Source organism: Berghia stephanieae, chromosome 10 (genome assembly GCF_034508935.2).
Source record: "Berghia stephanieae isolate SIO BIC M18660-M18661 chromosome 10, UCSD_Bste_1.3, whole genome shotgun sequence".
Lineage (NCBI taxonomy): Eukaryota > Metazoa > Mollusca > Gastropoda > Nudibranchia > Aeolidiidae > Berghia > Berghia stephanieae.
In genome coordinates this window covers 9,438,000-9,453,106 of record NC_088369.1, presented here as the reverse complement: position 1 = coordinate 9,453,106, position 15,107 = coordinate 9,438,000, and the positions used below count along the sequence as shown (strand labels likewise).

At 37.6% G+C, this 15,107-nt stretch overlaps 2 protein-coding genes across 6 annotated transcripts in view; both read right to left on the bottom strand.

The window, feature by feature from the left end:
* The window catches only part of LOC144980561 (inactive pancreatic lipase-related protein 1-like), a 20,224-nt gene extending 7,856 nt beyond the window's left edge, over positions 1–12,368 (bottom strand). Inside the window, exons 1-4 of the mRNA XM_078928237.1 lie at positions 12,278–12,368; positions 5,688–5,875; positions 2,780–2,908; positions 1,009–1,132 (exon numbers count right to left, since the gene is read on the bottom strand). Of these exons, the coding sequence (XP_078784363.1) occupies positions 1,009–1,132; positions 2,780–2,908; positions 5,688–5,875; positions 12,278–12,368 (532 nt within the window). The remainder of the gene's footprint in view (positions 1–1,008; positions 1,133–2,779; positions 2,909–5,687; positions 5,876–12,277) is intronic.
* Positions 1–15,107, bottom strand: part of LOC144956203 (stimulated by retinoic acid gene 6 protein-like) — a 744,310-nt gene that overhangs the window by 649,317 nt on the left and 79,886 nt on the right. Inside the window, exons 19-20 of one of the 5 annotated variants that reach the window (XM_078886647.1) lie at positions 12,278–12,387; positions 5,894–5,973 (exon numbers count right to left, since the gene is read on the bottom strand). The exons of the other annotated variants lie outside the window; for them this stretch is intronic. Of the exons in view, the coding sequence (XP_078742773.1) occupies positions 12,373–12,387 (15 nt within the window). The 3' untranslated portion in view covers positions 5,894–5,973; positions 12,278–12,372. Of the gene's footprint in view, positions 1–5,893; positions 5,974–12,277; positions 12,388–15,107 lie in introns of those variants that run through there. 5 annotated transcript variants of the gene reach the window in all.

Below are 15,107 nucleotides of genomic sequence, written 5' to 3'. Positions count from 1 at the left end.
TTATACCCAAGTCGCCTCAGGTGTGAATGAGTACCTGGCTATAGGTAGCACTAGCTACAGTCAATGACGGATAGTGTAAAAGATCTATTACAAAACGGGCGACTGTCACTGTATGAAACGGAAATTTGGTTCCACATGACTTGCTTGGGAAATAGTTGTAACATTTTAAAGCGCACTGAGCATGGTCAACCCGCCACAATTCTTTATATAGATGTTCATAATATGTTCATATTATTTTTCTTTATATAGATGTTCATAATATGTTCATATCATTTTTCTTTATATAGATGTTCATAATATGTTCATATTATTTTTCTTTATATATAGATGTTCATAATATGTTCATATTATTTTTCTTTATATAGATGTAAGTCATCATCATAGCTTGTCGCTCCAACACCGAACCCACTCCACAGCATCTGTGGAGCAGACTCTTAGGTCATGGTCAGTGCAGCTGGGCCCGTCCTGGCATTCTCTAAGGAAGTGCTCCATCGTCTGCTCTGGGCATCCACATTGTATACAAGCTAGTCTCAGCCAGCCTCCACCTTTTCATGCTTCCATCTGCTGTTCTCTCAAGTGTTGCCCGTGCTCTGTTCAGTGTTACCAATTCATTCCTGGGGAGCTCAGTTCCGTAGGGCAGAGTTCTTCTCTCGGATCTTCAACGGTTTCAGTTGCATGATTAACACACTCCCTCCATGTGGAAAGTCTTTATACAGCTGCATGGTCAGGGTTGAATAAATGTAAGTAAAAAAAAAAACAAACAATTCCCTTTATTCATCCCAAAGGGGAAATTTGTCTTTAGGGTCTATTCTAAGGGAAGACTGGAATACCCCAGGCGTCAGCCGCAGAGCAGCGCCGCAAAGTGAGCTAGGGCGAGGTGACTTGCACAAGGCCACACAACGCAGCGGCGGGTGATTGAACTCGGTACCTTTCGGGTAGGAAGCAAAGACCGTACCACTGAGCCACGCTGTCCCTCATGACTTACGCTTAGATTAGCACCGTGTTTACTCTTCATGACTCTCATCAGCTGGGCTACCATGGCGCCAACAGATCTGACGTTTGCCGCTGCCTGGTAGTAGTTGATGCCCTCGGCACCATCTTTCCAGTTCACGATAATCACGTTCATGTCTCCCTGGGAAAGACACAGAAAAAAAATTAATTATAACATTCAATCACTGTTAGAATATTATAATTTGTTATCAATTCTATTCGTTTAGTTAAGAAGCTCTCTAGCTGTATATAACGTACCAACACACAAAATTATATGTAACCTTAAACGTTTTAACCTCAAGTTGTGACAGAGATGAGAAGATACAGGATGCATATACTTGGAGTAAGCGAAACCCACTGAATACAATCAGGACAGAAACACCTCAAGTCTGGGGAGAAGATTTTATATTCAGGAGAGGGGACGGGATTCATACACGGGGAGTAGGGTATTGGACCGGAATCCTCAGGGCAGAAGATCAAGGGGAAGGCCACGGGGAACATGGAGAAGAATTAAAGAAGCTGATATAGATAGAATGCGCTTGGCCAAGGAGTTCACAACATTGCCATCCGGAAGTATAACGGACCAACACACAAACTCTGTGTAACCATGAAATTTTATAGTCTGGTTAATACAGTCTAGTGAGAACAACTCACAAACGCGGATGGCAAAAACAATAACAAAGGCCTGAGTGACGCCATCTGCATACTATCTATACAGAGAAGTGGTAAGACCTGGAATGAGATTAAAAAGTTAGCTCGGGATAGAGAAGGATGGAAACTGTTTGTCTGTGGCCTATAGATAGTATGCAGATGATGTCACTCAGGCCTTTGTTATTGTTTTTGCCATCCGCGTTTGTGAGTTGTTCTCACTAAACTGTATTAACCAGACTATAAAAGTTCATGGTTACACAGAGTTTGTGTGTTGGTCCGTTTTTCTTCCGGATGGCAATGTTGTGAACTCCTTGGCCAAGCGCATTCTATCTATACCCTGACCCAGGGTGAAAAAGGCAATGATGATGATTAATACAATTTAGTGAGAACTTCTCATACCATTGGCTGGTTAAAAGCAACTACTAAGACCTGAGTGACGTCAACTGCGTTCTCTCTATAGTTTATTTTTCTTGTATAGATAGTATGCGCTTGGCTAAGAAGCTCATAACATTGCCATCCGGAAGTATAACGGACCAACACACAAAACTGTGTGTATCGATGAACGTTTATAGTCAGGTTCATACAGTTCAGTGAGCATTACTCATAAACGCGGATGGCAAAAAACAACAAAGACCTGAGTGACGTCATCTTCGAAATATCTATAGATAGTATGCAGATGACGTCACTCAGGCCTTTGTTATTGTTTTTGCCATCCGCGTTTGTGAGTTGTTCTCACTAAACTGTATTAACCAGACTATAAAAGTTCATGGTTACACAGAGTTTGTGTGTTGGTCCGTTATACTTCCGGATGGCAATGTTGTGAACTCCTTGGCCAAGCGCATTCTATCTATAGATAGTTCGAAGATGACGTCACTCAAGCCTTTGTTGTTATATTTTGCCATTCGCGTTTGTGAGTTATTCTCACTGAACTGTATTAACCAGACTATAAAAGTTCATGGTTACACAAAGTTTTGTGCGTTGGTCCGTTATACTTCCGGATGGCAATGTTATGAGCTTCTTAGTCAAGCGCATTCTATCTATAACCGAAAGGCTTTTTATTCATGTTTTATTTGTTGGAGATTGGATTAGATTAAATTTAGATGGATCTATGACATCAACGTCAGTCATCATTCTGTACCTCATCAAGAAGGGCGTTCATCATTTCAACAGACCAGGGAGCCGGGCCAGAATCTGTGAATCCATGAGTGATGAATTTGGTGGGCTGGCTGGGGTTGAATGGGCTCGAGCCCAGAGTGCCGTCGTGTGCCTGGTGGAATAAAATGGAAATATGGAAAGATGAATAGCAAAGAACTGGAGACAAGAGTGGTGTCGTGTGTCAGGTGGAATAATGGAATTATGGAAAGATGAATCTCAAAGAACTGGAGACAAGAGTGGTGTCGTGTGTCAGGTGGAATAAATGGAAATATGGAAAGATGAATCTCAAAGAACTGGAGACAAGAGTGGTGTCGTGTGTCAGGTGGAATAAATGGAAATATGGAAAGATGAATAGCAAAGAATTGGAGACAAGAGTGGTGTCATGTGTCTGGTGGAATAAATGGAATTATGGAAAGATAAATAGCAAAGAACTGGAGACAAGAGTGGTGTCATGTGTCTGGTGGAATAAATGGAAATATGGAAAGATGAATAGCAAAGAACTGGAGTCCAGAATAACGTCGCGTGACTGGTGCTGGAATAGATAGACTGAAAGATAAATAGCATAGGACTGAGTTGGAGTATCAACCTGTACTTGGTCTGAAAGATAGACGGAAACACGGTGAGATGAATAGCAGAGGGCTTGAGCCCAGAGTATTGATATGTGTCTCGTGCTAGAATAGAGAGACGGAGAGATGGAAGAAATTAATGGCAGAGGGCAGAGCCCGGAGAAGCGTCCTGTGTCTGGTGGAATAGATAGTAGATAGAGAAAAAGACGGAAAGATGAATAGCAAATATCTGGAGACCTAAGTAACACCATGTGTCTGTTGCCGAAAGAGATAGACAGAAAGACGGAATGATGAATAGCAGCGGGATAGGGTCCAGAGTATCGACATTTGCTTGATGGAATGTATGAAATAGAAAGATGAATAGTATAGAGCTGAGCCCGGAGTAGAGTCCTGTCCCTGATGTGATAGGTAGTTGAAATAGACAGAAAGACGTAAAGATGAATAGCAGCGGGATAGGGCCCATAGTATCGACATTTGTTTGGTAGAATAGATAGAGAGATAGGAAGATGAATAGCATAGGGATGAGCCTAGAGTAGCGTCATGTGCCTGGTGGAATAGACAAAAAAGAGTATCAACATTTGCTTGATGGAATGTATGAAATAGAAAGATGAATAGTATAGAGCTGAGCCCGGAGTAGAGTCCTGTCACTGGTGGGATAGTAGGTGATAGGACGGAGTGATGAATAGCAAAGGGATAGGAATGAATAGCAGAGGGATAGGAATGAATAGCAGAGGGATAGGAATGAATAGCAGAGGGATAGGAATGAATAGCAGAGGGATAGGAATGAATAGCAGAGGGATAGGAATGAATAGCAGAGGGATAGGAATGAATAGCAAAGGGATAGGAATGAATAGCAAAGGGATAGGAATGAATAGCAAAGGGATAGGAATGAATAGCAAAGGGATAGGAATGAATAGCAAAGGGATAGGAATGAATAGCAGAGGGATAGGAATGAATAGCAAAGGGATAGGAATGAATAGCGAGAGATATGAATGAATAGCAAAGGGATAGGAATGAATAGCAAAGGGATAGGAATGAATAGCAAAGGGATAGGAATGAATAGCAGAGGGATAGGAATGAATAGCAGAGGGATAGGAATGAATAGCAAAGGGATAGGAATGAATAGCAAAGGGATAGGAATGAATAGCAAAGGGATAGGAATGAATAGCAGAGGGATAGGGCCCGGAGTATCAACATTTGCTTGATGGAATAGATAGACGGAAAGATAGAAAGATAATAAGCATAATCCCACCATGTGCCTGGTGGAATAGATAGATAGGAAGATAAATAGCAGAGGCTGGAGCCCAGAGTGTCGTATTGTGACTGGTTGAATAAATAGGAGGAAAATGGAAAGATTATAATTTAGTAACAAAGGAATGGAATAAATATTCCTATAGAGCCATAAAACTAAGACCCATGGAGCCGAGGTTAATTCCGGTTTAATGTAGTGTCATAATGTAACCCATAGAAAATGAAGAACTCTGGACTATGTAATAGAATTCTTTGAATCACTTAACCCTTTCCTTACCACCTGCAGCAAAATCGACACATTTGTTACGACACTAGATTATACGTTTTTCTTATTCGGATTTATATTGTACATCACAAACTTTGAAGAATGATCATTGTTTAATTAATAAGAACATAAAGTTGTTTTGTAGAGAGCTTGTTTGAGTTTAAAAAATCAATTTTTCTGCTAGGTATGCCTGCCATTTTGGGAAAAAAACTGAAAATCATCGGTAAGGAAAGAGTTAACGTTGATCTCTTTTCATTTCGAAATGTTACAAAATGTTCTTTATTCAGAGCCTGATATAAATATGTTGCTTTAAAATATTTGCACAGATGTCCGCAAGAAGAATAATGTTGAAATGTCAAGATTATTTTGTGTGGTTATGTGGTCTTGTGATATGACACTCGCTTTCAGATCGGAAGGTCCTGGGTTCGAGCCTCGCTCGGCGCATAGTTGAGTCCTTGGAGAAGGTTCTTTACTCATATTCTCTCACCGTACTCAGGTGTAAAATGAGTATCTGGCCGTTAACAGCGTTGTCTCATGTTAAATGTTGCTGTTGGCCAGGGACCCCTTGTACAGCGTTTTGAGCACGTTTAGTGGATATTGCGCTATATAAAAGCTCAATTTTTTTTTTACATGCGGTCATCCATCTGTCTGGTTTTAAGTGATGTATAAATGTTTTCATTGTTTTGATTATTGTCTGAAGAAGGGTTTTAAGCCAGAAACATTACGTGTTTGATATTTTGTTCTTTTTCGAAGCTGTTATATTAATTTTTATTTATTACTTTTTTTTTTCCAAAATAACTGTAACCTACCTTGACCACTACAGACTGAGCCCTGTTGCTTCTGGTGTAAAGATGGAATTGCACACCGAGATCAGGGGGACATTCTGGCTTGTGGAAGGCGGTGTTGGTGAAGTCGGTTTTATCAGAGATATCAAAACACTCACAACCATTAGGGAGTTCCTCGCTTGTGCAGCATCGCCTAAGGAGTCCCCAAATGTCTGAAATCAAATTAAATCTTTATCAGAGATATCAAAACACTCACAACCATTAGGGAGTTCCTCGCTTGTGCAGCATCGCCTAAGGAGTCCCCAAATGTCTGAAATCAAATTAAATCTTTATCAGAGAAATCAATACATTTACAACCATTTGATAGTTCCTAGGTGGTGCAGCATTGCCGAAGGAGTCCCCAATTTTCTGGAATTTTAAAAACAATATCTGTATTAAAGATATCAAAACATTCACAACCATTTGGAAGTTCATCACTTGTGCAGCACCACCGAAGGAGTCCTCAAATATCTGGAATCCAAAATAAAAATATTAAAATGGTACAGCTTATTGTTCTTGTTTTATGATACTCGGTTTGCGACAGACAAGTCACAGGTTTGAGTTTAGTTGTGGACTGTGCAAAGTTGACAAATTGAAAGTGGATTTTAATCAAATATCGTTACCATAACCCGTGCAAAGGGATTTCCTGACCAGTAAGAAAATATTTTAACAATTACTCTGAAAAAAAAACAACATATTTAAAATTTTGGCGCCAAAACTCGTCCTTCAAATATCGATCGATTAAATTGACTCATATTACCAAAAATGTTCAAATCTGGGACATTGTGAACCCTCATTGCATCACAAACATAAACACTGAACACGAGAGGACGAGGACGAAAATATTTGAGTTAGCTCCAATTATTTTTATTTTGAAAATATCAAAATGACATATTAAGGAACAGGCACTGGTGTCAGATAAGGATCTGATCTGAAAAAGTGTGTATGAAACACTTCTGTATGTCTTTATCATTAGATATATTAAGTGTTCCAATGCGTTAATTCATTGATAAGCTGTCTCAAATTGTAATACTATACACGTGTTTGTCAAACACCCTCCAATTATCCAAACTTCAAAACATTAGTAGAGAAACTACGGCTACTAAGTTATATATTTTTCACAATAGAGAGGTTTAGCAAATCACACGCATCATGTATCACCTATCTACACATAAGCATTCTCATTATACGTAAACATAGTGCCGCTATGCTAATATTTACTGATGCTATGCGCTCAGCCAAGAAACTCATATTCAGCCCGATACAAAGTACCAACGCCCAAACCTATGTGTAACCTTGAACGTTTATAGTTTGAAAACGGTACGGGCTGCCTGAAGCCCGTGGTCGTGAAAATACTAACGAAAGAGTGAAAATGGAGAGGCTTCGTATGGGAATATAACATATACTGGACGTTTCGGGTACAAACCCTTCGTCAACACAACAATACACAAATAAACGTGGAAAACAAATTAAATAAAACGCAAAATAACTTGTATCGTCTGTACTCAATGGTGGTTAATGAAGCGTTAGTGTGGCGTGGGTAGTGGGTAGGGTGTCCCAGGGAAGTGATCGGGATGATAAGAGAGGTCAGCTTGTGAAGGAACAGGAACCCAAGCTCGTTGTGTTATTGGACACGATAAAAATAACTCGTTTAATAAATACGAAGAGATGAAAGAATCGTATATTAACCAGGGACGGCTGGTAATAATGGGCAGGGTGGGCAAATACCAGCCTGTTTTTTTCAAGTTATATGCTGTATTACCAGGTCCGAAATAATCAAATTTAAATTAGATAATTTCAAAAGTTACTACTTAAACTTGATACTTCGTACTGAAATCAATTTGTGTGTATTTTTGATAGATTGCGAATCACCATGCACCCCGTAATGCATAATCCAGGAAATGCTCCTGTTCTTTTTATCACCCCCCCCCCACCCCAACCACTCCACACCACTCCGCCCACATCGTCATCTCATCGTCACGTCGCCTGACGGTGAACTAACTCCGATTTTTGCTGTCTGGCCTCTCTAGTACTTGGTCGGGCTAATTCAAATGAGCCCACCTTATTAACCAGTTAAAACTAAATAGAGATTTTGGCAAACGAACTTTTTCTTATTTATTGCCTTACTTGTGCTGGTGGTACCATTAATGTAATGACTTTGGGAAGGTTCCAGTATTGAATTAAATGTATTAATTTACTAATATATCAATTTATTATTCATTTATGTTGTTTTTATATATTTGTTTATCCATTTAAATTATTTCTTTTTTTTCTCGTTTTCTTTAGTGTTTCTCAAAACTCATTTATTTAAATTGTTTACTTATTCGTTCTTTTTATTTTTATTTTTGTTTTTAAACTAATTAATTTGTTAGTTTTTTTTTCAAATTCTTTAAGTTATTACCGCTGTATTTTAAAAGAAAATTTTTGCCAGACTAAATATTTTTTCAAAACAATGTAATTTTCTATTTTATTCCCTTTAATAAAACAAAACACTTTTATTCGAAAGTCACGACTAAATAAATATATAAAATACAACCACTATTTTGATTTTCTCATCTCAACAACTGAATTAGTATAATATATGAGATGTACTCTTCTGAGAAAGGAGTGAGTTGAATTCTAAGTAAGGAAATAAATACGTTTAAGGCAAGGGTGGGCAGATTCCGTACTTGCCCGTCCTGAATCTAATACATAGGCTACATAAGATAGTTCGCGATGAAGAGGCGGGAAGCAAGGGTTGGTTGGGGAAGGAGCAAGGATAACAGTGTAGTGTCGTTATTGTGATAGTCTAACGAATGCATGCATGAGGAGAGATTGGTGACATTATTTTGTCTTTATTGTAATATCGTATGGTAATCATCATTGTCGACGACATCGTCGTTGTCACCATCACCCAATGATGAAAATGCGCCTTATAAATGTCATGTATTATTATCATTATCATCATCATCATCATTATGCGTCTATATATATATATATATATATATATATATATATATGTGTGTGTGTGTGTGTGTGTGTGTGTGTGTGTGTGTGTGTGTGAGTGTGTGTGTAATTGGATGCGTGTGAACTTTTGTTCGTATGTCCGAAACTGCAGTATGTAATTTTTTTTTTTTAATGATGGTCAATGTGAAGCGCTTCGAAGCTTCGGCACAAGCGCTTCAAAAATGTACATTTATTATTATTATTATTATTATCATTATCATCATGATCATCATCATCATCATCATCACCATCATCATCATCATTGAGAATAACAACAACATTAACTACAAGTACTAGAATCGCAATAAAAACAATATCAACATCATCATATAATTTCCGTCATCGTCTCCACAACTATCATTCTAACCAACAGCACCACCAAAACCACTACCATAATTACATCCTCCCTCACCGCCTCCTCCTCCTCCTCCTCCTCCTCCTCCTCCTCCTCCTCCTCCTCCTCCTCCTCCACCACCACCACCTCTACCACTATTCCAACCACTACCACCACCGGTACAATAATTCTAACCCCCACCATATCTACCACCAACACCATCACAACCACTCCTTTGATTTACAAGTTGTTTTTGCAAGTTAAGTTTGAGAAGAGAAATGATAACAATTATCACTAAAAAGATCATTTATTTTACAAGCACTATTCCTCGTCACCTTGACATCTCTAACCTCCCAAAACCGCCGGGCGAAGGTAGCTATTATCGTCTTTTATCATAACCAAAACATAGATACTCAACTGCCTTTGTTTTAAATGTTTGATGTTTGGCATTTTAATTACTGCAGTAGTATCTCAGTTGTGTTTCTTACGGTGTCCCCTACACAACACCAAGCGATTAAATTTCCCCACTTTAACCTATCAACCATTGAGTTCGAATTTACTCAAACTTGACGTCATGTTACGTTTTATCGTTTTCACCAAAAATGATGCAATTTGAGCTCTGAATGAAACTCGAGTCATATCGCTGTTTTTGCGTCTCGATTAATACTTTAAAGTTACTACTACTGAAAACCAGTAATGTAACAGAATATTAATCACGCCGTTGAGGGGTTAAAATATCTCTTTAATTTCTCGAGTGAACAAAATGGACTTGTATTGTCAAGGTGTTGTATTATGTCTTGTCACTTTATTTTTAGTTGTATCCTCTTTCGTGATTCATTTTTTGATTGCTTTTGGAATAATTAAAAGCTACGGGTATTGCCATTTCATTGTGAATGTGATTATTTGTGGTTGAAATATTTAAGGGGAATTATGAATGAAATTGACAACATCTTTCTTCGGAATTCGTCTACTTTTTCATTCAATGAAAAGTTGGAGATAAAACGTCTTGGACCACACCAGCCTCGTGATTTGATCATTGTTAAAGATAAAAGAAAGTTTAAAACATCTTGGTTTGAAAAATTTAAATGGCTTACTGTAAGCGTTGCAAAAAAGAAATTGTTTTGTTTTTACTGTGTTCTCTTTAAAGGAAAATCTTGCTGGTCAACAACAGGATTTGATGATTTGAAACACTTGTCTGAAAGCTTATCAAAACAATACCTGTGCAACACATATATCCAATGCTGTGAAATTCAAATTTTTAGGAAGTACAGACATCGGTCGGCAGATTAGTGAAAGCTATAGTCTTTCTATCCAAAAACACAATGAAGATGTGAAGAAAAATCGATACATATTGTCCAAAATCATTGATTGCCTTAAGCATTGCGCGATTCACGAACTCCCTCTTAGAGGCCACGATGAGAGCCAAAGTTCTTTGAACAAAGGTATTTTCATTGACACTATTCATCTGCTTGCAAGTTCAGATAACATTCTCTCACAACATCTATCCCAAGCGACAGTTAACAAATACACATCAAAAATAATTCAAAATGAGCTTTTAGACTCTGTACTCTACGTCTACAATGAGGATTTAAAGAAAGATTTAGAAAATGCCCGATTTGTTGCTGTTCAGGCAGATGAAACAACTGACGTTTCCAATCAGTCTCAATTTGTAATTATTTTAAGATATTGCAAAGATGGCGAAATATATGAGCGATTTTTAAATTTTGTTTCTGTTACAGATAGGTCAGCAGAGGGTCTCTCTATTGTCATTAAGTCACAATTAGATCAATTTGATTTAAAACACAAACTGATTGCTCAATCGTATGATGGCGCGAATGTGATGAGTGGTAAAAATACAGGAGTGCACGTTCGGATGAAACATTGGTTTCCATACGCACATTTCGTTCATTGCTACGCGCATCAATTAAATCTAATATTGAGACAAGCGTGCTCAGCAGTTCAAGCGATTAGAATATTTTTTGCCCAATTGGATCGCTTTTCAGCATTCTTTTCAATTTCCCCAAAACGCGCCGATCTTTTAAGATCAATCACTTCTAGTCGGCTTCCCAGACCAGCACAAACTAGATGGAATTTTCAGAGCAGGTGCCTTTCTAGTGTTCAAGATTTAAAAGAAGAGTTACTTGAATGTTTTAGGAAAATTCAGACTGAAGACGGTTGGGACGCTATATCGGTGCGCGAAGCTGTTGGACTCGAACGAATCCTGAATACTGAGGAATTCAATTTTTATTTGACCCTCTTTAATAGGATTTTTAGCCTTGCTAACATTTTATTTGCATACCTGCAAAACAGAACAATAACCGGACCAGATATAATTCAGAGCGTTGAAGATTTCAAATCTAATATTTCAAAAATAAGATCAGATGTTGACAGTCTCTTTAATGAAATTGTTTGCTCAACCGATACTCAGTCAAAAAGAAGACCTCAAAGCAATTTAACCGCTCATGCAAAAGAGGCTTGTGATATTGTAGTTACTCAAATAGAGGAAAGATTTTCTCAATATGAACAAATATCCTTATTTTCACTTGTGAACCCTATGAAATTTTTGACTTACGTGGAATCAAAACCTTTAGAGAAAATAAAACTTGTCTGCCAGTATTACCCGTTTTTAGACAAAAAGAGATTAGAAAACGAACTTGAAACCGTGTATTCCAACAATATATTTCAACTGCTAGAAAGCTCGCAACAGCTTTTAAAGGAAATAATTGAACTAGACCTCGAGGATGATCTGCCAATGGTGTCAACGTTGTTAAAGATTACGTTAACAACACCAGTCTCCACCGCAGAAAGTGAACGGCTATTTAGTACTTTAAAGCGGATCAAAACATGTGTGCGGAATACCATGGGACAAGAGCGCTTGAATGCGCTCACTGTGATGTCCGTGCATAAACAATGGTTGTCCAAAATTGAACTTAACGACATGATCATCAATCATTTTGCATCATCAAAGACTCGACGAATGGATTTAATCTATAAATAGGTTGGTACATAAACATGAACTATAATTTATTTTTAAATGTCGTTAATTACATTAGTTATTTGCGTATATATATATATATATATATATATATATATATATATATATATATATATATATATATATATATATATATATGACCGAATCATCTTTGCCCGACCACTATAAATAGGCTAGAACCGCCACTTATATTAACGCACATTTCAAGTACACAAAGCACATCAAGGTCGCGCTGCATGGGGTTACAAAATCCCGACTTACCGTCGTTTCCTGGACAGTCCAAGAATGTGTCCAAACTGGACACGATCAACGTCTGCAGGGCAACCAGGAAGAATCCTTTTAACCAGCTCATGATTTCACCGATCCTCAGCCTGGTAGGATTGTAAAAAAATATATTTTAAAATGAGGGTTTAGCAAAATAATAAAGAGATATAAATTTCCAATCCAATACAAAATAGGTGGAGCTTCATGTGATGAAGATTGACTTTGACGCAACTTGTGACAACTCGTCTGAATATGGCGTTTTTTAAAAACCTCCAGCCTTTATACAAAAGAAAACAAATCATCAAGTACTCCAAACTTTAGGAATAACATCAAATACGATCATTTCAACTATTAGAAAGAGGATAACCCGATATTTCGGCCACATCAGAAGGCACGACTCACTACAGAAGACCATTTCAGAGGGAAAGATAGAAGCAAGCGTGGTCGAGGACGAAGAAGGACAAGCTGGCTTGGAAATGTCGCAGCGTACGTAGGAAGCCCCATAAATCAATGTGCGAAACTCGCAGATGAGAGAGAGAGCTGGCGAACCATGATCTCCAACGTCGTGTCCGACATGGAACATCGGTAAAGCCTTTATATAGAGCAATAATCCACTAAACGCACTCAAGGGGTGAGACATGGCGCCTGTATGGTCGATGTTACAATTTTGTTTCCCCGACAGAGACAACGCTGTTAACGGCCGGGAACTCAGTTTGATATATTATTGGGTAAAGTAAGTTTTATGTCATAAAGAAAGAAAAAAAAACCCTACACATTTGTTGATTTCGATTGTTTTGCTTCTACATTTGATTTTCTTGATTGGAGTCATTCCAAAATATATTTTAAAATAAAAAAGACTTGAGCATTTATATATTTTAACCAAAACGGGGACGGAATGGCCGAGTGGTTAAGGCATTGCATTGTGACCCCCCAAAGTCCCGGGTTCGAGTCCCGCTTCAAGCACTTTCGTTTTCTTTTCATTGGGCAAGATTATTAACCCCCGATTCGCTCACTTTGGACAACATTGGTGATTCCTGTTGACATCAGACAGCTTGTTTGATGGATTATCTATATTCCTTCGTGGAATGCCTAGGCGACGGGACCTAATGGTGTCGTTGCGATAGGGCGTCAAAAAAAAACCCCCACAAACTGTCTATACGAACAACAAATTTTCATTAGAATATAAATAATAAACAAGCTAACTAACTAACTACGGAAACAACAGATTTTTAATAGAATGAAATATAACCAGACCAAATTAACTAACAGCACGAACAACAGACTTTAAATAGAATTTGAAAAATAATCAAGACAGATAGCTAACTGCACGAACAACAGATTTTCAATAGAATTTGAACAAACAAACAAAAACCCCAAACCAAACTAAATAACACCACGGACGACAGATTTTCAATAGAATTTGAACAAACAAACAAAAACCCCAAACCAAACTAAATAACACCACGGACGACAGATTTTAAATAGAATTTGAACAAACAAACAAAACCCCCAAACCAAACTAAATAACACACACGGACGACAGATTTTTAATAGAATTTGAACACACAAACAAAACCCCCAAACCAAACTAAATAACACCACGGACGACAGATTTTAAATAGAATTTGAACAAACAAACAAAACCCCCAAACCAAACTAAATAACACCACGGACGACAGATTTTTAATAGAATTTGAACACACAAACAAAACCCCCAAACCAAACTAAATAACACCACGGACGACAGATTTTAAATAGAATTTGAACAAACAAACAAAACCCCCAAACCAAACTAAATAACACCACGGACGACAGATTTTAAATAGAATTTGAACACACAAACAAAACCCCCAAACCAAACTAAATAACACCACGGACGACAGATTTTCAATAGAATTTGAACAAACAAACAAAACCCCAAACCAAACTAAATAACACCACGGACGACAGATTTTAAATAGAATTTGAACACACAAACAAAACCCCCAAACCAAACTAAATAACACCACGGACAACAGATTTTAAATAGAATTTGAACAAACAAACAAAAACCCCAAACCAAACTAAATAACACCACGGACGACAGATTTTAAATAGAATTTGAACAAACAAACAAAAACCCCAAACCAAACTAAATAACACCACGGACAACAGATTTTAAATAGAATTTGAACACACAAACAAAACCCCCAAACCAAACTAAATAACACCACGGACGACAGATTTTAAATAGAATTTGAACAAACAAACAAAACCCCCAAACCAAACTAAATAACACCACGGACGACAGATTTTAAATAGAATTTGAACACACAAACAAAACCAAACTAAATAACACCACGGACGACAGATTTTAAATAGAATTTGAACACACAAACAAAACCCCCAAACCAAACTAAATAACACCACGGACGACAGATTTTAAATAGAATTTGAACACACAAACAAAACCCCCAAACCAAACTAAATAACACCACGGACGACAGATTTTAAATAGAATTTGAACAAACAAACAAAACCCCCAAACCAAACTAAATAACACCACGGACGACAGATTTTTAATAGAATTTGAACAAACAAACAAAACCCCCAAACCAAACTAAATAACACCACGGACGACAGACTTTAAATAGAATTTGAACAAACAAACAAAACCCCCAAACCAAACTAAATAACACCACGGACGACAGATTTTTAATAGAATGAAAAATAATCAAACCAAACTAATTCAAGTTATGAATAACAAATCTAAATAAAATGAAATATAACTAACAAATAATTAAAATCAACAGGTGCCTTAATGAGTCTATAAAATGGAGAGTGAGAT